This window comes from Anser brachyrhynchus (assembly GCF_964034855.1).
Source record: "Anser brachyrhynchus genome assembly, chromosome: 22".
Taxonomy (NCBI): Eukaryota; Metazoa; Chordata; class Aves; order Anseriformes; family Anatidae; genus Anser; species Anser brachyrhynchus.
The window spans coordinates 7,620,402-7,646,345 of record NC_137715.1 but is presented as its reverse complement, the minus strand read 5'-3'; the positions used below and the strand labels follow the sequence as shown (position 1 = coordinate 7,646,345).

The following is a 25,944-nucleotide window of genomic DNA, read 5'->3' as shown; positions in this document are numbered from 1 at the left end:
GCCCGCCCGGCCCCGCCATGGCCGCCCGCGGCGCCTTCCCGCTCAGCCCCCTGCCGCCCGCCGCCCCCGCCGCCCCGCCGCCCCCCGGGCCCGGGCCCGGCATCATGAGAGGCCCCAGCCCGGCTCCGGCAACCGCTGCGGCTCCGGGCTACCGGCCCATGGGGCCCGCGGCCGCGCAGTACCAGGTGGGGGGGCCGGGGGACCGGGGGGGGAGGGGGCTGAGGGGTGCTCGGGCCGGGAGGGGTCCTGAGGGGGGCTAAGGCCGGGGCGGGGGGGTCCTGAGGGGGGCTGGGGTCGGGACGGGAGGGCTCGGGGGGGCCCGGAGGGGTCTCGGGGGGCCCTAAGTGAGGGGTCTCCGGGGGGGCCCTGAGGGCGTTGGGGCCGGGGGGGTGTTATGGGGTCTTGGAGGCCTCATGAGCCGTCGCTGGGCCGGGGGGGGCAGCCCTGGAGCTTCGAACCCCGTAGGCCCCCCCCCGGCACCCAGCCCGGCCGTTGGGGCCCTTCCCGTGGGGCGGACGCAGCCCGAGCCCCCCCAGCGGAGCCCCCGCGGGCTCGGCTCAGGGCAGGTGGCACCCCCGGGCCCCCAAAAAAGCCCGAGGCGCCTCGGGGGGGCTGCAGGTTTGCCAGGCCCGCGTCCTCCGAAGCGCCTGCTTGTGCCTCCGCCGTGAGCGCTTGGAAATTCCCGTAAAAGTTGCAGGAGGCGAAGCGATCAGCCCTACAGCAGTGTTTGGGGCCGGGGGGGGTCCTCGTCGGGCACCCTCGGGGGGCCGCTGGCGATGGGAGAAAACCCAGCGGGGAGGCGCGAGCCGCTGCAGGACGCTCTGCGCGCGGCTCTGCCTTCGCAGCCCGGCCGCCGTTGCACGTCTCATGCCCCGAAACCCATTCGCCCGCATCCTTTGCAAACTTAGAGGCAACCGTTTAAAACTTCAGCCGCGTGTCTTCAGGAAGAAGCTGGAGAGACGGCGATGCAGGTGCTTGCAGATATTAGGGGGAAGAATGGGGACAGGCAAGGGCCGGGAAAGGAAATCCGATCAGCAGTCCCGGAGAAGCCACAAAAACTGCTCTTTCTTCTGCCTGCAAGTGTTTTGTAAGAGAGGGATTTTGTCTGACGCTCGCTTGCGGCCTCCCCCTGTGCGTGCAGCTCGCCTGTTGGGTCGCTCGTGCACGCGGGGCGATTATTTTGGTTCTGGTGCAAAGCACCGTCTTGCAGACGGGCTGGAAATGGAGGCGCCCGGTTGTGCAACGTGTTCTCAACCACCGCCGATCGCCTCCCCCAGTGCTGCCGCGTTGTTTGCGCGAATTAAAACTTAAGAGATCGATGAAGCCGAGGGAATTTCCAACTTGTAAACCTGGCTAATAGAAAACGAGGAAACGACCCGGGAAGCCGAAAAGCCCAGAAGTGAAAACTGAGACGGCGCAGCCAAGACCGATCCGGGCGTGCATCGGCTGTAACTCGACTCAAAGGCTCGAGGGCCGGGCGGGATCCTGAGGGTTTGCCCTGCAGCAGGGTGCAAAATCCGGCCGGGCATCGCTCGCTGCTCCGCTGCGGGTAAACAGGAGAACATATGCTTGTTTTCCCCCCGCGCCGGCCAAAACGCCGTGCTTGGAGCAGGTGCCGGGAGCATGTGGATGGGGTAGGGTGGGACCGAGCATATGGCACCGTGCTGCAGCCTTCGCTCAGTCCACACGGCGCGGGGCGGCAGCGAGCAGCGTGGGCTGTGTCTGGCCGTGGGCTGTGTCTGGCCGGCTGCTCGCTGGCGGTCGTCTTGCAGCGGGAGGGGAGAGCGGGTCTAATCAATACGGTCTGGCCTTTGTTTTGCAATTTCCAGGCGGTGGAAAGCAGCTCCTCCCCGCTGAGCGGTCAGCCCTGCCGTGCCCGCGGGACCTCTCGGGGGGTAGCGAGTGACTCAGGCCCCTTCTGCTCCGTTATGCCCTGGTGTAACGAAGAACTTTGTCCATTGTTTGGCCACTAGAAAACACAACAGCCCTCATCTATGCCAGTGAGCGCTTAGGGGCTCCTTAATCAGTGGATTATTAAACATATGCTAATCCTCTGACATCCTTGCGCGTCTGGTTATTCACCAGCAGCTCAAGGAGGGAATTCAAGAGGACAACTCCCTCTGGCACCAGTGGGAGCTGATGCTTCCAGAGCAGAAAGGAGAGGGATTTTCAGGAGCGTGCTCAGGGAACGGGCGATCAGCTGCTCGGTGGCAGATGCCCGCATCACGGCGCGCAGGTCTGTGTAAATTCAACGGGAGTTTCTTCTGTTTATTGTGGTGCAAGTTTCAGGCTCGGGAGGTTTCTCCCGAGACATGAGATTGACGCTGCGGCAGGGAGCAGGCTTGGCTCCGTGACACAGTTCTTTAACACGGGTCGTGCAGTGGGGAAAGGGTTGTGCAAAATGGGGCTCTGGCCTTGAAGTTTGCCTGTGCTTTTGCTTTGCTGGCTCGGATCAGCGGCAAAAAGCAGAGTTAGTGAAGTGCCACGTTAAAAGGGTTTCACTGGCACTTGTTGACAGGAAGGAATCCCATTTCCATGGGACGGAAAGGCTGTTGCAATCCAAACAACTGCTAACGAAGTGATTTCGGAGGAACCAGGAGGCTCAGCTGCTCTGACTCCTCGTGGAGTGGGGCTCTGGATGGCCAGGGCAGGGCTTGGGGCTCGCCGTCTGCACATCCTTCTGCCCTGGTGCAGATCCACTGGATCCACGCTGGGGAGGAGGAAAGCGGGCTTCCAGCTCGTTGGGTGAGCGGGGCTGGCTCGGAGGCAGCTCGGGCACGATGGCTGGGGCTGGAGCTGCGACACAAAGCAGGGACCGGCCTCGTGCCCGGCTGCGTGACCCACCCTTCCCGGGGGAGACGGTTTCCAAGGCAGGTTTCATCAGAGGCTGAGCATCCAGTTAATTGAAGCGATGATACAAAGCAGAGAAATGCTCTCCTCTCGGGGCAAGAGGGAGGCGGGCAACCACAGAGGCCGGAGCACCCTTTGTTTCTCTGGTGGAAACATGGCAGTGAGGTTCTGCTCGGTGGGAAGCATCTCCAGAACTTGGTGCCGAAGGCCCTTGCTCCGTCTTCCTCCGCTCGGGGGCTCTCGGCGCCGTTCCCTGGACATCTGGGCAGCGTTTTGTGCCAGGCACTGCTCTTCCCATGGGTGCCTCTGTGCTGCCTTACCGAGGCTACCGCAGTTTCTCTTTCAAGTGGGAACCAAACACCTTTCTTCCTTGTTCCTGCTTGCGTTAACACCTGTGTTATCATTTAAATCCCTTGCCTTCTCCTTTCTCCGCCTGCTGCGGTCTCTTTTCTTCGGGTCGCTCTTCTTGCCGCCTCCTCCCCCCGTCCCACCCTCATCGTACTGCTCTGCAGGGAGGGCGAACGCAGCACGTCGGCACGAGGTGAAGGTCCCGGGCCGTAACTCGCGCATCGCTTCTGTATGCCCGCCAGGTCCCTGTAGCGTGGAAGCTGCGGAGGAAACTTCACTAACGTGGCCTTTCCCCCCGAGCCCGCGTGGCGCAGTGCACAAGCCCGGCATGCTCGTGCCGAGGGCAGCGGAGCTGCTGCCTGGGTCCTGACACGAGCGGCGCAGCCCGCACGGCTCGCGGTGGGGCAGCCGGAGCCTCTGACCTGGAACATCTGTGGCTGCGGATATGAGGCCCCAGGCAGGCAGGTTTGTCAGGACCCGAATATCTCGGCTGGTGCTTGAAGCGTTGCCAGCACGCGTCCTCAGTCTGCTCAGCGTTGTCGCCTGTCGCTTTGCCGTTCTTCCTTTAATTTACTGCTTCCTCGCCCGCAAGTTTTTAGCGGAGACTCCGACTCCTGAAACGCGGCCGGTCTTCAGAGGATCGCGAGCTGCCCCCGTGCAGCGGCCTGCCCGTGGCTCGGGGCTGGCTGGGAGCGAGGCGCTGTGCGAGAGCTCACGGTGCGCAGCGGCGCCCCGGCGGCAGTAACGCCTTCCTGCTGAAGGTCGCTGCCGATGCTAACCCGGGCTCTTCCTGGCGCCCTCCCAGGAGGGATTTGCTCGTGGATAAGAATGAACGGAGGCACAGCAGCCTTCGGAGGCGTGCTGCGGGGCCATCCCAAGCCGTGGTTTGGGGCGATCGAGCTGTCTGTGAGCCCAGCCCGATGCAGAGCTGGGATCCTGTCCGAGCGGGATTTTGCTTTTTGCCTGTGGCACAACGGGAAGCTGGAGGAGCTCGCAGGAAGAGCCGTCCCCTGGCACCGCTCCAGGCTCAGCTTCCAAAGCCCCAGGCGACGATGCACGTGGGCTCTCTCTCCCCGAGCCTCAGTGTGTGCAAGGAGCGCTCGCTCCTTTCTGCACAGAGCCAAAACGGGATGTGCGTCAGGAAGGGCCGGCCGGCTGGCGTTTTTAATGAGCGCTTCTCAAGGCTGTGTTTTGGGGAATCCGCAGGAAGCCTGCGGGGGCTCGGGGCATTTCAGCCCTCTCGCACGCACGTGTCCTTCACGTGGTGGCCCTCGGGAGCGCGCGCGCTGCGCTCACGTTCCTGGTGAGGGGCGTGGTGGGACGGGCGAGCTCTTGTTTTCGACGCAGATGGTCCCTTTGTTTGTGCCGTGCCTGGGAAGAGCTTCCCCCTCCTTGGGGGGCTGCAGGGAAGATCCGTGCTCTCGGAGGAAGGGCAGGGAGAGACTCTGGAGCTGTTCTCTGAACCGCTGCTTTTCTTCCAACTCGCTCCCGAGCCTGCCTTCTCGCAGATCCATCCTCCAGTTTATTGTTCCCCTCGCTTTTCCCTTTCTGCTACCAGCATCTGATTTCTGGCCTGCCCTTCCTCGAGAAGAGGCCTTTGGCAAGCTGGGAGGCTCCTACCACGCGCCCGAATGTCCATCGAGAGGCATTCCAGCCCCCGCTAGATCCAATCGAAGCTGACTCTAAACAGAGCTCCCCGAATGCAAGAGGCCTGCACGCTGACCTGGGATGAACCGCCGCACTGCAGCCAGCCCCGTTCGTTCTTTCAGCTTTGGCAGGGAGCAGAAACAAGCTGTTTTCTGTCCCATTTCCAAATGGCTCTCCTCATTCTCCACGGGGAGGGCTGGATGCCATCCAGCTCGTTCCTTGGAGCGGAGCTTGCGAGATTTTGCCCTTTGTCCGCCCCGCTGGCAGGAGGAGGAGGAGGAGGAGGAGGCGGCGGTGGTGGGACAGAGAGGGGAGGACGAGGAGGTGTCTGGAAGGGGCAGGAGCAGAGCGCTGCCCCGGGTGAAGAGGAGTGGATGGAGCCCCCGAGCCTGCTCCACAGAGCTCCGTTAGCCAGGAAGGATGGGAGGAAGGTCTCAGTTTGAGCTGCTCTAATAAAATTTCCTGAATTTAAAGCCTCTTGCATCCTGCTCATTTCCAGGGCTTCTGAAGGGTGCTGGAGGCTTCACCCCGCTGGGGCTGTAATGCTGCTTAACGGCTTAACCAGAGCTTTTTAAGGCTGCGCTGTGTTTGCATGCCGGGAGCCCGCAGCCTTTAGGCGAGGGGGCTGGCGGCCCCAGATGCTGCCGGCTGGACACAGCAGAGGCTGCCCTGCTTTGCTGAGAGACTTCTCCGTCTGCTCTTTGCAAACCTTAAGGGGAAGCAGAGAAGGAAACATACGCGGAGGGTTCTGCCTTGTCAAAATGATCAAATGCGGATCCGCGAAGGGCTCGCTCCCCGGGCAGCTTCACTGAGGCTGACGGTTCTCGGCCGTCTGTGGAAGGGATGTTCGAGTCTTCAGTACGACAGGTCCGTGCGTCCTCGCGCTGCCTCTCTCCCGGCCGACTGAAGCTTCTCCTCTCCCTGGGTCTGAGCAGTCTCTGGCCTCCCAGCGAGCAGACCGATGCGTGGGAGACCTTGCGGTAGACATCACCCCTGTGTGGAGCTGTTGAAGACCTCGGATCGTTTCAGACAGCCCCCTTATCGCTCATTTCGGGGATGGATTCAGCAAGGTGACCCAGGGAGTGGCACAGGGACCTCAGGGCCTGGTGTCAGTGCCGGGGGAACAGGAGCTGGTCGTGGCCGTGTCGTCTCAGAGCTGCTCGAGAAAGCTGCCCGCAGCGTCTCCCCCAGCCGTGGGCTCGCGCAGCGGGTCCTCGTCCTGCAGCCGTGTCAAGCTGCATGCAGGGAACTTGTGAAGCCCTGGTTTCACTGTGGCACCGCGGACGGTCTTCTGCATGTGCTAGAGAAACACCCAGGTGTTTCCTTGGTGGCCATTTGTCTTCTCCATGCTGCTGGTGGCTCTGGGGCTCTTAGACACAGTCACGGGTGACTGCATGTAGCCTTGGCCCTGAGCAGCTTTGCTGGGGGTTTCCCTATTTCTTATTTGCTAATTACAAGTTTCGCAGCTCCTTTTCCTGGTTCGCTTGTTCTTCAGAAGCCCTTGCAGGCAATTCAGCGCAGTTCCCGGAGCACGGTCCTCCTGTAGCCACGCTGTGCTGCTGAACAGCCCCGGGCAAGGAGCTGCAGTGAGCAGGACCGCGCAGAAAACGCCTGTGCGGTCCTGCTCGTCGCGAGCCATTGCCCAAATGTGGCTGATCAAAGGGAGAAAAACATCTGGGGGCTGTTAGGAAAAAGCTTTTGCCTTGCAGCGCAGGCAGGTTGGTGAGCTGTGGCGCTGTAGGTGCAGCTTCAAAGGCAAGCTGAGCAAAGGTGAGAGCAGCGTATGGTTGTGCAACAGGCTTCGTGTGTGTATTTTTGAAACGCAGCGTGCAGTCCTGATCCTGCCCCTTCCTGGCCTGCTGCTGCTTGGATTTCCAGCTGTGAGACACTTCTTGATGCCGAGGCTGGTATTTTGGGGATTTCCAGCTGGGTTTGGCATTTGCGGAGATGCTGGTGGTTCTGGAGGAAGAGCCGTTCTTGCTCCTGGAGCTCTTCCATGTACTGTTTTTTCAGCCACAGCAGCAAGGAGGTGAGTGGGTTTGGGCTCCGACCACCCGCCGTGGCTCTGAGCCTGCCTGAAAAAGGCTGCTGAGGCCAGGCAGGCTGCCAGTGGTGGTCTCGCACCAGGTTTGCACTGCAATTAATACCTGCACGTAGATCAACTCGTCAGCCTGCAGCATTGCCTGCTGCTGAGCTCTCCTTGCCAGGCTCCTGGCCCCTTCGGGATAACGAGGCGGCTTCGTTAGTTCTTCTCCACCGAAGCCTCAATTCCGTCCCCGGGATGCGGGTCAGGAGCGAAGGCGGGAGAGGAGCCACGGGGATTGTCTTGGCATGTCGAGGAGCCTGTGGCAGGGGAGAAATGCTGCTCTGCTGGCTCGGTGGCTTTCCCGGCCTCGCCAGCTCCTCACCGGTGGGGAGCTGGAGGATCAAAGGATCCCACGAGGGTTTTGGCTCAGAGCGCCAGCAAGGCGTGCTGGAGCAGGTAGAGACAGGCTGCAGGATGCTGCGACCGTTTGTCAAGGGCCCGGGGGCTGTGCGCGGGGCAGAGCCAGTGGCACCCGCGAGCTGGCGGGGCTGGTGCTGGCCAAGGGGCTGCGGGTGCTGCCCCAGGTCAGGACTCCTGGCAGAAGTGGTTAAGGGGCTTGTAAATGCCCCTTCTGGGTGCCCGGAGGGGAAAGGATGCGGCAGGAGCCGGAGTGCTGGTGGGGATGAGCCCTCGCCTCCATCCCCTGCCCGCAGGGGACGTCCCCATCCCCAGGGCTCAGCTTCCTCCCCGCACGTCGGCCTAGTGACCGGGCTGTTAGGAAGGGGCGCTACCAGGAGGAACAGCCACCAGCCCCGGAGACAAACCCACCGCTCAACCCATGCTGCCATCAGCGGTCCCCGGGGTGACAGGTCTGTGCCGCCGCAGGTCCGATGTCCCTCTCCGCGTGGGGAGGAGCACGGCAGTGGCTCGGCTCCGCGCCTGCCAGCACACTGGGTGTCCCCGGCCCTGCATCCGTCCTTGGGGTGAGGCCCCTGCGGTCAGTGCCTTCTCCTCCTCCTGCTTCCCTCTTGCTCTTCCTGGAGGAATTAAGGCTGCTGCTCCTGACCCCTTTCCCTGGTTAAGGGCCCAAGTTTAATGCCCGCTCTCCTCTCTCCCCCACCAGCGCCCCGGGATGCCGCCAGGCAGCCGGATGCCCATGGCGGGGCTGCAGGTGGGCCCGCCCGGAGCACCCCCGTACGGAGCAGCCTCCCCGCTGAGACCTGGCCTGCCGCAGTCGATGATGGACCCGTTCAGGAAGCGTCTGCTGGCCCCTCAGTCGCAGCCGCCGATGGCCAGCCAGCGGAGAGGGTAAGGGGTGGCGCAGGAGCACCCGCAGCCAGGCTGGAGGCAGGGGGTTGACCTGCCGGGTCCGGCCGCTGCCTCCCGGTTGCTTTGCTCCGCCAAAACCCACAGCACGGCTCAACCCCCAGCAGGGGGAGAGCTGCCAGAGCTCGCCGCTGGGGTGCGGAGCGGTAGCGGCGGGTGAGTTTGGGGGACAGATCCCTTGGTCTGCGGCTTCCCCTCGCTAGGAGCACCGGTAACCAAAAAGCCTCGCTGCGCATGTTGGCTTCAGCACCGGCTCCTCAGGGTCTTTCGCCCCCTTCTCAAGGGAGGCCGTGCTGTTCCTGGCAGGCACAGATGTAGCTGGGTGCTCATTCCTAGCCCTGGCACGAGGCAGACTGCTCCCAAGCAGCATTGATGGGGGCAGCAAGTTGCAGGGATGCTCCGCGGGGCTGCGATCTCAGTGTGGCAGCTTGGGCTGGTCTCTGAGCCATGGGGCTCTGCCAGCAGCTCCTTGCTTGTTTACAAGGCTGCTTTCCCTGTTCCTGTTTCCACAAGGGTTTCTTGATTACTGGAGGCTGTTTCTCAGGGTCCCTCGGTCCTAATGGACGTGCAGGTCCTGCTCCCTGCCCTTGCTGCACAGCAGGGCTTTTTGATTCCTTCACAGGGAGTCACAGTCTCTGTGCCAGGGCTGCACATCCATTTAGTGCTCCAGAGCAATTTGGGGGTTAAGGATGAGGGGCAGAGACATCCTCGCCTGCTGAACGAGGACATCAGCAGCCGGATAAGGCCACGGCCGTGTGGGATCAGCCATGCTTGGCCGGGGAGCTCAGGGCTGTGTGCGGGGCCCGGCCGAGCTTCCTTGCTCCCAGCTGGCTGCGGGGTGGTGGGCCAGGACCTGCCAGCCCTTAGTGGCCAAATCCTGGGACACCTCCGGATGGCAGCATTGATGCCACATTTCCTGCCCTGCTGGTTTAGGTGCTGCCAAGGGAAGTGAAACTCCCCCCGTGCTGGACTCTACACATCTGAGTAAGAAACGGGGCAGAAGATGACAGCATTTTCCTGTGTGTTTCTCCTTGTTTCTGGGAGCTGCACAGCAAAATGGGCCCAGGGACTAGGTTTCTTTCCCTGCTGGTGTAGAGCTCCCACACCTCCCCCTCTGCAGTTGCCTTGGCTTGCCCACAGGGATGTAATCTCTTATCCACTCGCTCCAAGGGCATGTACTCTAGATGCTCTCACAGACTTTCTTCATCCCCTTCCTGCAACTCCAAGTGCCAGTCCCCTAGAGCAGCCCTGGCAGGGGACTTGCCCCCTCGGATCGCGCCGTTTGCTGCAGCAGGAGCCTGGAACCGGCCTCAGACTGAGCAGTGCTCATGGCACGCAGCTGGCATTGCCACCGTGACACCTCCCCGGAGCCTGGCCCCATGCATCATGCCTGGAAGTGGCCAAAAGAACCACCGGGCTCTGGGCAGTGGCCCCCAAGATGAGGCAGGCAGCAAGACCCACAATGTCCTGCAATTGCTGCAGGGTTAAGTTTTGTTTTTTCCTATCCATGCTTCTTGCAGGGTGAAAAGGAGGAAGATGGCCGACAAGGTCCTGCCACAGAGGGTGAGTGTCACCGCGGTGCGAGGTGATGTTGGAGTGAGGAGGTCCCCGTGGGAGGAGGATCGTGATCTCACTGGGCCGCGTTCTGCTTGCTCGCTGCTTCTGCTCAGTCCCAAACTGGCCTGGAAGATTTCTGTCTCATCCTGGGGGGTAGCAGGAGAGTGTAGCAGGGTGTGCACAGGTTGGACAAGCAGGACTTTGGCGAGCAAGGAGCAGAAGTGGCTTAGGGTGGAGACTCCAGGTCGCTCCTGAGCTTCTCTCCTGGGGGTCTCTTTTGACAGCACAGAGTTTAGTTACCTGCCTGTGACCCAGGGCAGGCTGTCTGGCATGGTGACAAGCTCCAAACAGTACAGCTCTGTGATCTGGGGAGAGCTTTGCAAGGCTCTTTGTCTTTGTCTGAAGTGAGAAATGGTGCTGTTGTGCCAGGCTCACCGCTTGGTTACTCCTTGGTGCGTCAGTCTGGTGCTGACAAGAGTTGCTGGGGTTGGATGTGGGGGCTGCAGCACCGTCCTGACTGACTGTTTCCACTTGACAGATCCGGGAACTGGTCCCAGAATCCCAGGCCTACATGGACCTCCTTGCCTTTGAGCGCAAGCTGGACCAAACCATCGCTCGGAAGAGGATGGAGATTCAGGAGGCCATTAAGAAACCGCTGACGGTGCGTGACGGAGCACAGGGGCAAGCAGCTGGGGGGGTGGAGGTAGGAGACTGCGAGATGGGTGCTGCCAGCCCCCCTCCCGCTCCAAGCGCTCCCCTCTTTGTTTTCCTGTTCCACAGCAAAAGCGGAAGCTGAGGATTTACATCTCCAACACTTTCACCCCAGCCAAAGAAGAAGGGGAGGGTGGTGAGCGTGTGGCCTCCTGGGAGCTACGTGTGGAGGGCAAACTGCTGGAGGACGTAAGGAGATGGGCAGGGATGAAGCAGGAGTGGTAGGAAGGCTGTGCTGGTTTCGCAGTGCTCTGTGCTGAGAGCCAAGCTGCGATGCGCTTGGCTCCCTGGGTGCTGGAGGCGGTGATTTGGGCTGGGGCCCTCCGTGGTTGGCAGCATCAGGCCAAGCCTCACATGCTCTGTTTTGCAGCCAAGCAAGCAGAAGAGGAAGTTCTCCTCCTTTTTCAAGAGCCTCGTCATCGAGCTGGACAAAGAGCTGTACGGGCCAGACAACCATCTGGTGGAGGTGAGGCGTGCCGGGCTGTGTTGCAGGGCTGCCTCTGTGCCCTAGGCAGGATGGGGAGAACTGGTTGATGCAATGGGAGAAGGGAGATGGTCCTGCCGCTTACCTTGCAGGTGCTCAGCTCCCCAGCCCAGCATCAGCAAGGCTCACTGGGTTCCTTGGGGCGGAGAGGCAGCTCTGGTGGTGCTGTGTACACAGGGGAGCGGTGCCGAGCCCTCCCCGGGGACCACACTGCCGTGCTTTCCAGGCTGCAGCTTTCAGTTCTGTGGGGCCGGCTAGCAGCCTGGCTCACCTGGATGGCTCCCAGCAGCAGGCTGCAGCTCCTGGCTGCCCCAGGGTTGGCTCTTAACCCCCTCACACCTGCAAGTCCACAGCTGGAGCCGAGAGATGTCAGGCTGCAGCAAGGATGTGGCTCTGATGTATGACTTGCAGGCAGTCCCAGGCCCCCAAGAGATCTGCGAATCTGGGGCCAGACACAGGTGATGATGCCCTGTCAGTGGGATCAGATCTTTTTTGGGTGCTTCTGCCTGATGCAGGCTTTCCCTGCACCCAGCTCATTCTGTTCCCGTGGGAAGCACCCGTTTTGTGGTGGTACCCCCTTGGTGGAGGTGAATCCCCATCACATGTGGGATGGCTTGTGAGAGCAGCTGTGACATCCAGCCCCTGCGGTGGCTGTAGCAGGACCCCAGGAGCTGTTTGAGCCTTCGGTGTCAAGTGCTCGGGCTGTAACTCAAGCAGTCCACCCAAACTGCCTACAGCCATCTCTGGGCTGAAGCACACCAGTGTCCACAGGACGGAGTGGGCTCCCTGGGTGGATGGATTGGGCTCCCAGGGACTGCCTGGGGGGGCAAGGAGGGTCCAGGCTGTCTGCCTGCCTGCCCAGAGCCCAGGCACTGGCTCTGTCATCTCCTGGGCCCTGTTAGTGCTTGGCTTGCTTCAAGAGTCACCCCTTGCTCTCTCGTAGTGGCACCGACTGCCCACGACCCAGGAGACTGACGGCTTCCAAGTGAAGCGTCCTGGCGATGTCAATGTGAAGTGCACCCTGCTGCTCATGCTGGATCACCAGGTAGGTGCTGGGGGCCGCGTGGGTACTGCCCGTGCCCTGCTGCCCCCCCTGCCAGCACGGCTCATCTGGAGCGGGCAAAGGAGCCTGGGCTGGGGCAAGAGCCTCATGAGGCTGTTGCGATGCTCTGGGGTTATTTGGTGTGGGGCACAGTGGAGATAAAAAGGAGCAGAGAGGAGCTCCAGGCATGGCCCCCACAGCCTGCAGCGACACAAGGGCTGCGTGGGGCACCGTGCCTGAAGGAGGGCCAGCCCTTCCTCTCTTTAATGCCGTGTGTCCTGTCCCTGCAGCCACCGCAGTACAAACTGGACCCTCGCCTGGCTCGCCTGCTCGGGGTGCACACCCAGACCCGTGCCAGCATCATGCAGGCACTCTGGCTCTACATCAAGCACAACAAGCTGCAGGACAGTCACGAGAAGGAGTACATCAACTGCAACCGCTACTTCCGTCAGGTCGGTCCGCACCCCTCCTCGGCATGCCTCGTGGGCGCCCCTGCGCCAGTGTCATTCACCTGGGGCATTGCAGGGAGGAGAGCGCCCTTCCCACCCGTTAAGGTCGGAAAAAGCATGCTCTGGTGCGCGTCCGTCAGCTTGCCGTGCACAAACCAGGGCTGGGGGAGTCCCTGCTCCTGCCTGGCCCTCTTCATGCTGGGTAGAAGAAGCCCCCAGCAGCAGAAGCTGACGCTCTGCTCTGCCCCTCCAGATCTTTAACTGCGTCCGCATGCGCTTCTCTGAGATCCCCATGAAGCTGGCAGGGCTCCTGCAGCACCCAGATCCCATCATCATCAACCACACCATCAGGTAGGGGCGTGGGGAGGTGCTGAGCACTGCTCCTGAGGGGGGCGGGCTGCCGGGAGGAAGGGGGGGGTGCCTCCCTGAGGGGGCCCAGCACCCCGTGGCGCTGAGCAGCCTCCGGCTCCAAGCAGCAGTGAGCGCTTGGGAAGGATCAGCCAAACACTGGGGGCTCCTAGGGGCAGTCCGTGGGGTGCTTGCGTTCCTTTTGGAGGGGTGGATCCCCCCTCCCCGTGGCAGGATGGAGGTTGAGGAAGCCCCCCCTCCCCGCCCCCCCAAACACCCTGCCTCCTCCCAGCGTGGACCCCAACGACCAGAAGAAGACGGCCTGCTACGACATCGACGTGGAGGTGGATGACCCCCTGAAAGCTCAGATGAGCAACTTCCTGGCTTCCACCACCAACCAGCAGGAGATCGCCTCCCTGGATGCCAAGGTGCGGGGTCCCCCCCACCCCCAGAGCCCCCAGGGGTGCAGGCAGGGAGCAGCTCGGGTCTCCTGGGGCCGCCCCCTGAGCTGCATCCTGTTCAGGGGGACTTTGCATGACCCCGACTCCCGCCCGCTCACCCGCAGCTCTCTCTCATCTCCTGCCGTTTCTAGATCCACGAGACCATCGAATCCATCAACCAGCTGAAGACACAGCGCGATTTCATGCTGAGCTTCAGCAACAACCCGCAGGACTTCATCCAGGAATGGATCAAATCCCAGAGGAGGGACCTCAAAGTAAAATTTCAGGGCTGGGCCGGGCGAGAGCGCAGGAGGGAGCCACGTGCGGTGCTCACCCGCTCTCCCCCGCGCTTTGCTTTGCGCAGATCATAACGGACGTGATCGGGAACCCCGAGGAGGAGCGGCGAGCTGAGTTTTACCAGCAGCCCTGGGCTCAGGAGGCTGTGGGCAGACACATCTTCGCCAAGGTGGGCTCTGTGCCGGGTTGGGGTGCTCCCGTGGGCTGAAATGGGGGAGGGGGGGAAGGGGCTGTCCCAAGCCCCATTCCCTGACCGCCCGCCCTCGCCTCCTCCAGGTCCAGCAGCGTCGGCAGGAACTGGAACAAGTGCTTGGGATCCGCCTCACTTAAGGGGCCAGCGGGGGCTCGGGAGCTCTTTCTCCTCTCCCTGCTGCCTGAGCCTGACGGTACTTCTTACTGGAATCAAATACAGCACTTGCACAAACCCTACGTGCCTGGAGGGACTCGGAGCCCCTCGTACCCCTGGGCTCCCCTCAGCCAGGAAGCTCTCGCCGCAGGCAGAGCAGCGGAGGGTTCCCCCGCTTCCCCCACCCCCCAAGTCCTGCTGCAGCCTCTCTGCTGCATTAACGCGTCCTTGCTTTCGCATCGTGCCCTTCGCCTCTCCCTGTAGCATAGACCGCGAGCGCCTTGCCCGCCTCGCTCCCCTCCTCGCCCTGCCTCTGGCCAAAGCCCTCTCCTGGAGTTTGCTGCCTGCCCCGCCAGCCCTCCCCAGCACCACGAGGGCAGGCCTGAGCCCTGCCCCTCTCTTCAACCAAAGTTTGTCATTCCAAACGCCAGCCCTGCTGGTGCCCGACGTTTTGCACTATTTTTTGTGAACAGGTTTTATAAAAAAAAAAAAAAGCGTTTTGTACAGTGGGTTTGTATTTGATTAATATATTGAGTTCCTCTTACTGCACTCATTGCCTCAAACTATGCAGCCATTCGTTGTTCGCAGAGGGCTGGCTCGGCCCAAGCTGTTCTTTTTATACGTAACTGAGTTTTTAGTGTTGTTTCTGACAATCAGTCGATTGCTCCACCCCCCCCCCCGCTGTTTTACTTAGCTAGAGCCTTGTCCTGTGCTTGATACGAGGTATGGGGGGGGGGAGGGCAGAGGGCTCACTCTGTCCCAAGAGCCTGGGGGCAGTGGGGGCCCCGGGGGCTCTGAGAACTGGAGCTGCTGGGGTGAGGGGCTAAGGGGACAGGGCCACCGCCCACCGGCCCCGCTGAAGTGCCTTTACCCCGCCGGCCCCAGGCCTGCGCGCCCCTCACAGCGCATCCCGGCCTTCTCCAGGCGGTCGCAGGCGGCGGGGGGGGGGGGGGGCGTTTACATTATTCCCAGGGTGTACGGCTCAGGGGTGCCTGCTCTGCCTTCTGTGTAACCATTTTGTCTATTTTGGGTATTTTCTAATAAAACCAGTTAGCAGCAACCTGTGTGTGTGTGTGTGCTGGGGTTCTTTCGTGAGGAGCAGAGTCCTGTGGCCCGTTTCCCCAAATCAGCGCACAGACGTGGCCGCAGCAGCACTTTTATTAGAGATAACGCAGCCCGAAGCTCACCCTCACTTCCACAGCTTCTTGATGGACATGTTCTTCTCACTGTCCTTCTGCATCACCTGGGCAAGGAGGAGACTCTTAGTTCCCAGCACCCAGCCCCGTTTTCCCCCGTAAGGCTACTTAATAACCCCCCAACCTGCCCTCAGAACCAAGCTCCATCCCCTTCCACCCCCCCCCCACGCCCCCCAGTGCTGCCCTTCAGCCCCAAGGCTGCGCTGATGCTGCCGGGGTCCGTCTGTGCCCAGCGGCAGCGGGGACGGAGGAGCCCCGCAACGCCTACCTTGGCGACAGCCATTTCAAAGTCCTCCTGCGTGACGTGCACCCGCCTCTCCCTCAGCGCGTACATGCCAGCTTCCGTGCACACCCCCTGCAAGGGACAGAAACGCTCCAGCAACCCCACCGGGTGAGGACGGAGAAGGGGCAGGGCTGCCCAGAGCCCCCCAGGCAGCCCGGGGCTGCGGCAGGGCCCGGGGCTCACCTTCACTTCTGCGCCCGACGCCCCCGGCATCAGCTCTGCAATCTTGCGCAGGTTGATGCCCCGCGTCAGGTTCATTTTCCGAGAGTGGATCTTGAGAATGTCCAGCCGGGCCTGCGAGACAGCAGCAGCGAGGTGAGGGCTTAAGGCACAGGAGTTACGCCCGGACAGGGCTGGGGACAACGCGCTCCACCCCAAGGAGAGGATCCGGACCGCAGGGGACTGACAGAAGCCCCGGGCCCCCCACCCACCTCCTCGTTGGGAGGGGGGAACTCGATCTTCCTGTCGATACGGCCAGGGCGCAGCAGAGCCGAGTCCAGGATGTCGATCCGGTTCGTGGCCATGATCACCTGCAGCAGGAGGGCAGCCCCTGTCACCACAAGCAGGCACCCCGCCGCTGCCGCGGGGCCAGCAGGACGCTGCCCCGTCCCCAGGCAGCTCGGCGCCCTCTTACCTTGATGTTCTTGGTGGCCTCGAAGCCATCGAGCTGGTTGAGAAGCTCCAGCATCGTGCGCTGCACCTCGCTGTCCCCGCCGGAGCCGCCCTCCAGGCGGGAGGAGCCGATGGAGTCGATCTCATCCATGAAGATGATGGAGGGAGCGTGCTCCCGGGCCATCACAAACAGCTCCCGGACCATGCGGGCGCCTGCAGGGACCGCGGGGAGCTGAGCCCTGGCACCGCGCACCCCCAGGTCACCACACCAGAGGTGCTCGTCCCGCCGCGGGCCACCCCTAGGTGCAGGAGCCCTCGGCGGGGCTCCAGCTTGCGCTGGCACCGGGGGGCGGCCTCGCCCCGCACCATTTTTACCTTCGCCGATGAACTTCTGCACCAGCTCGGAGCCCGAGACGCGGATGAAGGTGCAGTCGGTGTGGTGGGCCACGGCCCTGGCCAGCAAGGTCTTGCCCGTGCCGGGGGGGCCGTAGAGCAGCACGCCCTAAAAGCACCACGTGGGGACCTCAGCCCTGCTGCCGGGGGGCTCAGCACCCCCACCAGCGCTCCCGGGGAAGCGCGGGCGCTGCGGGCAGCTTTTGCTGCCACACGGCCCCGGGCCCAGCCAGCCCCCCAGTGCCGACAGGACACGTGGGGACCCCTGCAGGGGTGACCCAGCCGGTGCCACCCCCCCCAGGCCCACAGCAGCAGGGACTCGCCTTGGGTTGGGCGATCCCCAGTGCCTCGAAGAGTTCTGGGTGCTTGACCGGCAGCTCAATCACTTCTTTGATCTCCTTTATCTGCTTGTCCAAGCCGCCGATCATCTCGTAAGTGGAATCTGGGACCTTCTCCACCATCATCAGGGACACCAGAGGGTCCACTTTGTTGGGCAAGATCTTGTGCAGCGTGTAGCTGTCGTTGCGCAGGGCCACGCGGCAGTTGGGGGTCACCTGCGCCAAGAGCGGAGGGGAGCTCGGCGCGGGGATACCGCACAGCCCTTCCACATCGCCCCACGGCAGGGAAGGGGACAGGCAGCGCAGAGCCCCGGCACATCCCCTCCCGTAGCCCCCTAAACACTCACATCGTTAATGTCGATGTTCTTGTCCACGTCCACCACGAATTTCCCTTCTGGGTGCACCTGGAAGAGCAGTTGCCACCGCAAGGGTTAATTCCCGTAAAAGTTCCTAGCCGCACGCCCCAAACCCACCCACCGCAGCAGGGAAGTGCCAGAGAACCCAGCCCCACCAAACACCCTGCACCCCGCGTGGCTCCTGCCTGCACGTGCATGGTTGGGGCCCTGGAGAGCCGCTGCAATACGCTCCTCTGGAGAAAAGAGCTCTCGCTCCTTGTTTTTTCAGTTGTTACACCCCCTCCAAAGCTCGTGCTCTCGTGGGGACAAAGGAAGAGTCTGTCCTGCCCCACCCCGTCCAGGTGCCGGGCAGGAGCCAGCCCTGCTCGCCCTCGTGGCAGCTCAGCCCCGTACCTTGACGAGCACTTTCTTCTTGTCCATGGCTCTCACCACCTCCCCCACGTAGGAGCCCTGCTCCTGCAGCAGTTGCAGCTCCTCCCGCAGCAGCCGCACTACGGAAAAAGGGGGGACATCAGCACAGGTTTTGGGGGCAGCCCCCTGCAGGACTGGTCACGGAGCCCTGCACAAAGCAGATGAGAGGAGCGGAGCCGTACCTTTGGCGTTCAACTCATTCCTCTGCGCTTGCAAGCGCCGCAGGTTCTGGCTCTTCTCGTTCACAATGAGCTGCGGGGAAATAAGCTTTGCTGAGTTCTCAGCATCCTCACCTAACCACGCACGCCAGCCACGAGCAGGCTCCGGCATGAGGATCAGGGACAGCCAGCGTCCTGGGATGGGCGCGAGGGCAGCACATCCCTTCCCGGCAGGACAGGGCTGGCACAACCTCGTCACCGAGAGCTGGGCAGCACTGCGGCCTCCTCTGCAGGCTGGGGCTCATCTTGTGGACCTAAACTTTGGTTCGCGGGTCTTGCTTAGAGTCACCCCTCCTGAGGCAGCGCCCCCCCAGGGCCGGCTCACCTGCAGCTCCTCGATCTTGGACAGGTAGTACTGCCGCAGCCCCGTGCCGCCCTTCCCGTCGTCCATCTCCATCTGCGGGACGGGACAGCGCGGCTCAGCGGCACCGCGGCCCTCCCGCTCCCCCCGGGCCCTCCCGCTCTCCCCGGGCCCTCCCGCTCCCCCTCCGGGGCCCTCCCGCTCCCCCCCGGGCCCTCCCGCTCCCCCCCGGGCCCCGCCGCCTGAGCCAGTCCCGCCGAGTCACGGCGCCCAGCGGGCCCCGACGGCAGCAGGACCCGGCGCCTCCCTCCCCGCGAGCAGCCCGCGGGGCCCCGGCCGCCCCCGGCCGCCCCCGGCGCCGCCCCGACCTGCTCGGGGCCGTCCACCGCCATCTTCTCCGCCGGCATCGGGCCCCCGCCGCCCCCTCTGCCGGCACCAAAGATGGCGGCCGGGCCGCTTCCGTCGGCTACCCCCCCGCGCGCACGACGTGCTAACGTCACTTCCTCCCCGCCCGCCGCACCGGCCAGCCCCCCTCCCGCCCGTGAGAGGAGGAGCGTCGGGAGGGTGGGGAGTGCGCATGCGCGTTCCGGGCAGAGCGGCGCCGCGCTGCGCATGCGTCTTCTGCGCCCCATCGGCACGCCGCGGGGCGGTCTGGAGGCGCATGCGCGGTGCGGCGGCGGCGGCTGGGAGGAGTGCGCGTGCGCGGTGGTTTTTCGGCCGGGTCGGTGTTTGTCCGCCATCTTGGTAAGGTCAAAGCTGGCTTCTCCGCGCTACGAGCCGCCAGAGGGCGACGGGTGGGCCCGGAACACCCCCTCCCGAGAGGACCCGGCCTCCTCCGAGCCTCTGCTGGTTAGCCCGCCGGGTGGCGACGGCCCCAAGGCAGCGCGGTGGCGCCACTCTAAAGATGGCGGCGAGGGCGAGAGGAAGCGGAAGTCGGGGGGGTGGCGCGGGGAGCGCCGGGACGGCGGCGGGGGCACGCGGCGAGGCCGGGGCCGGGAGCGGGGCCGCGATCGTGTCGGGGTGCGGGGGCCGGGCGGGGCCAGGAGGGGGCACGGGGGGGGGGGGCACCGGGACCCTGAGGGCGCACCGGGGGCACACCGGGACGGGGGGGGCGCTCCGGGCCCTAAGGGCACCCCAGGCCGCGCCGCCCCCCCTCGCTCACGGCGCCCCCTCCCCGCAGGTCCGTGCCGGGGCCGCAGGGCCCGAGTCCCCCGCAGCGCCATGGGCAAGAAGAGCAAAGCGGGCCGGAGCCGGCGGGACAAGTTCTACCACCTGGCCAAGGAGACGGGTGAGGGGCCGCGGGCCGCGCGCCCCCCCGGCAGCGCCCCGCAGCGCCCCGCAGCCCCTGAGGGCCGGCTCTCCGCCCCGCAGGCTTCCGCTCCCGCTCCTCCTTCAAGCTGCTCCAGCTCAACCGCAAGTTCCAGTTCCTGCAGAAGGCCCGGGCACTGCTGGACCTGTGCGCGGCCCCCGGCGGGTGGTGAGTGGCGGCGGGGCCGGAGCTGTGCCAGGACACCCCCCCTCTCGTGAAGCAGCTCCCGGGTGTTTGCGTTGGGGGGGGGCTCGGCTCGGTTGCTGACCCCGATGCCGAGGCTGATCCCGAGCCTCTGACGGCGCTGTGCAAGGGTGAGGGTGCTCGTGGAATCGTGCTGTAGCTTTGGTCCTCTCTGTTCTCGCAGGCTGCAGGTGGCTTCCAAATTCATGCCGGTTTCCAGCTTGATCATTGGTGAGTGCTAGGGGTGGTTTAAGAACTCGTCGGGGATGGGCTGGATCGTGGTGCCGAGGTATGACATTGACGCCTCTGTCTTGACGCCAGGAGTGGATTTGGTTCCTATCAGACCCATCCCTAACGTGGTGACGCTGCAGGAGGACATCACAACTGAGAAATGTCGCCAGGTGAGAACCCGCATCCCCTGCCCCGAGCGTCACTGCTCTGGGTCTCAGCAGGTCCGTTGGGTGGAGGGGCACCACCCGCCTGTCTGGGGCTTGCCGAAGGGTACAAAGAGGGCAGGGGATTGAGCAGAGCACCTGGATAGGGAGGCTTGAACGTAGATCAAGGCTGCAGCCCGCCGGCTTTTGCAGAATGAGAGGGCTCAGGTGAGGCTAACGCAAGCCTCTGTTCCTCAGGCCCTGCGCAAGGAGCTGCAGACGTGGAAGGTGGACGTGGTGCTGAACGACGGAGCACCCAACGTGGGAGCCAGCTGGGTGCACGATGCTTACTCCCAAGGTGGGGCCCTCCTGGTGCGGCTGGGGGGAGGCTGGCGCGCTGACAGCTCTGCTGAGCGTTCTTCTCCGCCTCCGCAGCCAACCTGACCCTCATGGCTCTGAAACTGGCCTGCGAGTTCCTCTGCAAAGGCGGCTGGTTCATCACCAAGGTTTTTCGCTCCCGGGACTACCAGCCGCTCCTCTGGATCTTCCAGCAGTTCTTCCACAAGGTCCAGGCCACCAAGCCCCAGGCCTCCCGCAACGAATCCGCTGAGATCTTCGTGGTGTGCCAGGGTGAGCAGCCGTGGGGACCTGCAGTCGCTGGCAACCTGGGGCACTGGGTTGGGACGGAGGAAAAACCGTCAGTGGCTTTGATTTCTCCCACCTTAGGTTATCAGGCGCCAGACAAAATTGACAGCAAGTTCTTTGACCCAAAATACGCCTTCAAGGAGGTCGAGGTCCAGGCCAAGTCCGTCAGTGAGCTGGTCAGCAAGAAGAAGCCAAAGGTACGAGAAGGGGGAGCTGCTGGGGTGGGCTAGGTGTCGCTCATCGGAGAGCTGGCCCAGGGGAAAAGGCACAGCCTGACAGAGGGTCTGGCGCTGGCGAGGCTTTTTCCTTGTTCTCCTCCTGGCAAGTGACCCACTCCTTGTGGGACAGGTGGACAGGGAAATTCACGGGGCCCAGGTAGGTCTGTGGAAATGGGAGATGGATGTCTACGGAGAGCTTGTTAGCAGGTGAAAAGCTGCGGGAGTGAGGGAGGAGGGTGCTGGGCAGCCAGCCAGTTTGCCTCGCTGGGCAATATGGCCAAACGCAACTGGAACGAGCTGGGGATTGGGGCCGAAAAGATTATAGCAGGTAAAGATGCCTAGGGAAGCGAAAAGTGGGGGGTGCAAGGCACTGGAACAACCCCTGCTACTGAAGGATAAAGTCTGAGAAGGTGGCGCAGCGAGGGAGAAGCGGCGAACAAATGGGGAGGCTGATGATGGTTCAGCAAAACTGGACAAAGCCACTGGGTTTGCGCGTCTGTGAGGTGACTTGTTGAGGCTTCTCAAACCTGTCGCTGTCACCTTCCTGTCAGAGGTGGGGCTGTGAGAGGCGTTCTGGCTCTGGCCCCGTTAACTCGGGAGGCAGGCGGGGGCTACCCTCGTGCCTGAATCGTGCGGGCATCTTCAGGGGGACGCTGCGGTAAGGCAGGAGTTACGCTGAGTCATTGCTGCTCCGGGGGTGGCGAAGCTGTCTCGTACGGTGCTGTTGCTCACACGGCGCCGTCCTCCCGCAGGCAGAGGGCTACGCGGACGGTGACATGACGCTCTACCACCGCTTCACCCTGATGGACTTCCTCAAGGCTCCCAACCCCGTGGACTTCCTCTCCAAGGCCAATGAGGTGAGCGCCCGCAAGGTGGGACTTAGGCGGCACCAGACACAGGTCCCCCCCCGAGCACGGAGCAGCGAACGAGGGCAGCTGGGTGCCCCAGCAACTGCCCCGGCCCTGTTCCTGCAGAAGGGAAGCAGAACAAAAGCTGGGGCTCGGGGCTGACAGCCCTATCCCTCTGCTCCATCCAGATCACGCTGGGGGACGGGGAGCTGGAGAACCACAGTTCCACCACCGAGGAGCTGCGTCAGTGCTGCAAGGACATCCGCGTGCTGGGGCGCAAGGAGCTCAGGTACTGGGGGAAGGGGGGACCGGGACAGGGACGGGGCGTCGTGCTGGGACTGGGTGGATGTTTCTAACAGGCTGCCTCCCCACACAGAGCCCTGCTGAACTGGAGAACAAAATTGCGGCGTTTCTTGACCAAAAAGCTGAAAGAGCAGGCAAAGGAGCTGGATATCAAGTAGGAGCAACGGCGCTGCCGCGAGGCACCAACGTGGTTGGGCGGAGGTGCCACCAGCAGAGGTTTGTTGACCTCCTTCCTTTTGGCAGCCTGAGCTCTGGTGAAGAGGAGGAAGGCCGGGAGGAGGAGGAGAAGAAAATGTCACCAAAAGCCACAGCCGATGAGGTGGGGAAAGAAGAAGAGGAGGAGGTAGAGCTGGCATTAGCAGAGATGAAGGCCAAGGAGCTGGCAGAGCTAAAAAGGTAAAAACAGCTCAGGAAAGGAGAGGTGGGGTATCATTGTGCTAGCGTAGCGTGAGGGGTCAGGGTCTGTCTCCCTGCAAACAGGGGTGGGGTCCGGGGTTCTCGGGGTTTTCCGCTTCTCCCAGCTGGTGAAGCAGCTGTTCCAAGCTGGCACGGGCTCTCTCTGCCCAGTAAGGGGACTCCTCACAGTGGGTTGACTGTTGCAGGATCCCAAATCTCTTGAGAGACCAGGCGTCAACGTGGCAGTAGATGAGCTACTGGGAGGTGCGTGCACGGGGAGGGGGAGCAGCGTAGCCTCAATCCTTTGCCTTCTCCAGAAAAAAGAAGAAGATTTTGAAGGAACAGCGGAAGCAGCGTGAACGTGTGGAGCTGAAGATGGATCTCCCTGGTGTCTCCATCGCTGACGGTGGCGACACCAGTATGTTCTCCCTCCAGACTATCCACAGGACCCAGGTGTGTGGGCTGGAAGCGAGCGGGCTCTCAGAGCCACCAGGGCTGGGACGTACGCAGGCACGTGGCTGAGACTCAAGCTCCTGACTCCAGTCTCACTTGCATTGCAGCTGCTGAATGAGGTGGCCCGGGGAGACATGGCATCAGCAGACGCCCTTCTGGAGATGCAACCTGGGGATGATGACATCTGCGTCTCTGATCCGGACGAAGCTGACGATGTGTCCCTGGCCAGTGATCTGGACCCAGAGGAGTTGGTGGAGATAGAGGCTCGTCAGCGCCGGCTGGAGCGGGAGAAGCGAGAGCAGGGTGTCAAGAGGTGAGAGCTGGGGGAGGCCGTCCTGGGGCAGGGGCTCCCTCGAGAGCAAATCGAGAGAGTGGCTGTCCTGGCTGGGGACACCGATCCTGCTGCTGTCTGTCACAGGGTGAAGCCTGAGGAGGAGGAAGAAGAAGAGGAGGAAGACGACGAAGAGGAGAATCCTCTCCTCGTGCCTCTGGAGGAGAAGTCAGTGCTGAAGGAGCGGCAGACCAGCCTGTGGTTTGGGAAGGTGAGTCCCAGTGGGTCAGAACAGGCAGGGCTTTTCCCCGGCTCTGCCCTACGCCCCCTGACCCACGGCTCCCTGTCCCCAGGACGCATTTGCCGGCATTGAGGACAACGCGGATGAGGACCTGGAGCTGGGGCAGTCGCAGATGTTGGCTGAGAGACGGCGCGAGTCCCAGACAAGTTAGTGGGGGCTGCGTGGCTGTGGGGAGCACAGAGGGACGTCTCCGTGGCCTCACATGGGGCACCGGATCAAATGGCAATTTGGGCACCGTACTGAGCAGAAGAAGAGACCTCCAGAGGTTGCTTCCAGCCCATGTTACGCAGTTAATGAGCTAGGACTAGTGTTAATGAGCTGTACTTCTAGGGGAAGGGTCTGCAGTGGGATCTGCCTCAACCTTCTCTCGCCCACTGGTTCCCTCTCCCCAGAGAAAGCGAAGAGGAAAGAGCAGAAAAAGAAGAAGGCTCCCCAGGAGGACGCCATGGCGGAGCCTCAGCCTGCAGCAGACACAGCAGCTGATGCTGATGAAGCACAGGCCGAGCAGAGCAGCGACGATGATGACAGCAGCAGCGATGAGGAGAGGTGAGGGGTGAGAGAGGGGCAGTCTGGATATTCTCCTGCAGCTCTACATTTCTGGAGAGCGGGGAGGTGAAGACCGTAAGCTCTGATGCTCTCTTCTTCTCCCCGCAGGCCACCAACACCAGTGGAGAGGAAGCGGGGCCGGGTCGAGCCGTGTGGCTTTGAGGTGGTGCCCATTGAGGACCCAGGTGAGTGGGGGCCGCTGTCTGCACCTGTGTGCGCCGGGTGATGCCACGCAAGTCTCTCTTTGGGGACAGGAGGCAGGGTCAGGTGGTGCTGGTCTGGGAGGGCCGCTCGCGGCTCTCGGGGCCTCAGGCTGTTTGCAGGTGGGCCAAGCTTTAACCTGTCCCTGTGCTTCAGTGAAGAAAGCGCGTGTCCTGGATGCAGAGGGTTTGGCGCTTGGCTCCGTCATTGCCACCTCCAAAAAGGCCAGGCGGGACCTGATCGACGACTCGTTCAACAGGTAATGCCCTGCGGGTGCTGCAGGGGGAGCAGCACTTGTCCTCTTCTTGGGGGACAGGCCACGGGGGTGGCAGATGTATCAGCGCGAGACTAGGACCTGGCAGGGACCCCGTGTCCCACTCACAACTCACCTGTTTCCCCCCCAGGTACTCCTTCAACGAGGAGGAGGGAGAACTGCCAGAGTGGTTCACGGAGGAGGAGAAGCAGCACCGGCACAAGCAGATACCCCTGGACCGGCAGACGGTTGAGGAGTATCGGCAGCGCTGGCGCCAAATCAACGCCCGCCCCATCAAGAAGGTGGCGGAGGCCAAGGCCCGCAAGAAGCGGCGGGTGAGTGGGGCTGTGGTCCTGGGCGGGTGCTCTGTCCCCGTCGCCGATCCCCTTGTCCCTGACCCTTTGCTGTCCCACAGATGCTGAAGAAGATGGAGCAGATGAAGAAGAAAGCGGAGGCCGTGGTGAGCACGGTGGATATCTCAGAGCGGGAGAAGGTGGCCCAGCTGCGGCGGTGAGTGGTGAAGCTGGTCCCCAGCTCCTTCACGTTGCGCTGGGCTGGGTTACAAGGTCCCATCCCTGCAGCCGCAGCACGGGGCAGCTCCTGTGGATAACTCAGCAGGGCTGGGAAGGGCTGGGCAGCATCTGGCTGGGGCTGAAGGTTGGCAGAGTAAGCAAGGGAAGCCCTGTCTTAAGGCACAGCAGAGCGGTTGGGCCTGATACTTGTCTTCGGGTATGTGCCAAAGCCAAATTCCTGGAGCAGGCTCCTCCTGAGGTTGTCTGTTTCATCTTTCCCTTTCTCCCACAGCATCTACAAGAAGGCCGGGCTGGGCAAGGAGAAGCGGCAGGTCACGTACCTGGTGGCTAAGAAGGGCGTAGGACCCCGGGTGCGTCGCCCCCCTGGTGTCAAGGGACAGTTCAAGGTCGTTGACAGCCGCCTGAAGAAGGATGTGAGGGCTCAGATGCGCAAAGACCAGAAGAAGAGACGCCGCAAGTGATGCGGGACTTGGCTCAGGGCTCGGGGCAGGGCTGGCTCCCGTCCCCCCACCGCAACCTCAGGAGCTCCCGGCTCGCCCTGCTGCTCCCCCATCGTGGGGGCAGGGCTGTGACAGCCACGCGCTGTCACATCTACGTCAGTGCCTTCATGTCATTGCCTCTTGTCCCACAGTGGGGCAGGGAGGCTTGATTTGGCCTCAGCGCTGTAGCATCGACCCTCTGCCCGCGCTGGCTGTGTGGCTGCAGCTCCAGGGCTGTCACCCTCGCTGGTGCTGCTGGGGTGCTGCTCGGACCCTTGCACTGCAGGGCAACGAGCACCCTTCCAGTCCTCGCCATGTTTGTCACCAAAGTCCCAGGGCTGCGTGGGGCTGCAGGTGCTGAGCCCTGAGGCAGGACAGTGTCTGCGGTTTGTACAGCTCTGTTCCTCATTTGCAACAGAAATAAACCCCAGTCTGAGGTTGTCTCTGGGACTTTTCCTGCGTCTTGGCAAGGTGCTGGGCCTGTGATTTGAGCTGTTACTTCCTTTCCTGCACTGCTCGATGGGCACAGAAAGGACCCTAGGTTGTACAGGGTCTCTGTCCCTTTGCTAACGCTGGGGTTAGCCTGCTCACCTCAGCACACCTCAATTTATCTCTGCCCCAAAAGGTTGGGCCAAACAGCCAGCCAGCCCCG

The 25,944-nt window shown here is 62.9% G+C and overlaps 3 protein-coding genes across 3 annotated transcripts; 2 read left to right on the top strand and 1 right to left on the bottom strand.

Annotated features, from left to right (window-relative positions):
• Window positions 1–14,931, top strand: SMARCD2 (SWI/SNF related BAF chromatin remodeling complex subunit D2). The gene is made up of 13 exons (XM_080564664.1): window positions 1–185; window positions 7,995–8,179; window positions 9,718–9,760; window positions 10,293–10,415; window positions 10,535–10,654; window positions 10,836–10,931; window positions 11,893–11,994; window positions 12,282–12,443; window positions 12,694–12,791; window positions 13,081–13,216; window positions 13,381–13,503; window positions 13,593–13,694; window positions 13,802–14,931. Exons 1-13 carry the CDS (start codon window positions 18–20, stop codon window positions 13,853–13,855), a joined length of 1,512 nt encoding a protein of 503 aa, XP_080420790.1. The 5' UTR covers window positions 1–17; the 3' UTR covers window positions 13,856–14,931.
• Window positions 14,932–15,011: 80 nt separating this feature from the next.
• On the bottom strand, window positions 15,012–18,502 carry PSMC5 (proteasome 26S subunit, ATPase 5). The gene is made up of 12 exons (XM_080564663.1): window positions 18,348–18,502; window positions 18,004–18,075; window positions 17,643–17,712; window positions 17,443–17,540; window positions 17,041–17,097; window positions 16,679–16,909; window positions 16,338–16,464; window positions 15,985–16,175; window positions 15,782–15,880; window positions 15,534–15,644; window positions 15,336–15,422; window positions 15,012–15,114 (listed from the first exon to the last, which is right to left on the bottom strand). The coding sequence occupies exons 1-12, from the start codon at window positions 18,384–18,386 to the stop codon at window positions 15,061–15,063; spliced, it is 1,236 nt and encodes a 411-aa protein (XP_080420789.1). The 5' UTR covers window positions 18,387–18,502; the 3' UTR covers window positions 15,012–15,060.
• A 394-nt stretch (window positions 18,503–18,896) lies between these two features.
• On the top strand, window positions 18,897–25,735 carry FTSJ3 (FtsJ RNA 2'-O-methyltransferase 3). The gene is made up of 22 exons (XM_080564662.1): window positions 18,897–18,999; window positions 19,160–19,267; window positions 19,351–19,456; window positions 19,656–19,702; window positions 19,793–19,872; window positions 20,104–20,203; window positions 20,281–20,475; window positions 20,572–20,687; window positions 21,461–21,565; window positions 21,745–21,845; window positions 21,933–22,013; window positions 22,103–22,255; window positions 22,573–22,708; window positions 22,816–23,021; window positions 23,127–23,250; window positions 23,333–23,426; window positions 23,673–23,826; window positions 23,935–24,011; window positions 24,184–24,286; window positions 24,432–24,615; window positions 24,696–24,790; window positions 25,085–25,735. The coding sequence occupies exons 2-22, from the start codon at window positions 19,201–19,203 to the stop codon at window positions 25,272–25,274; spliced, it is 2,514 nt and encodes an 837-aa protein (XP_080420788.1). The 5' UTR covers window positions 18,897–18,999; window positions 19,160–19,200; the 3' UTR covers window positions 25,275–25,735.
• The last annotated feature ends 209 nt before the right edge of the window (window positions 25,736–25,944 follow it).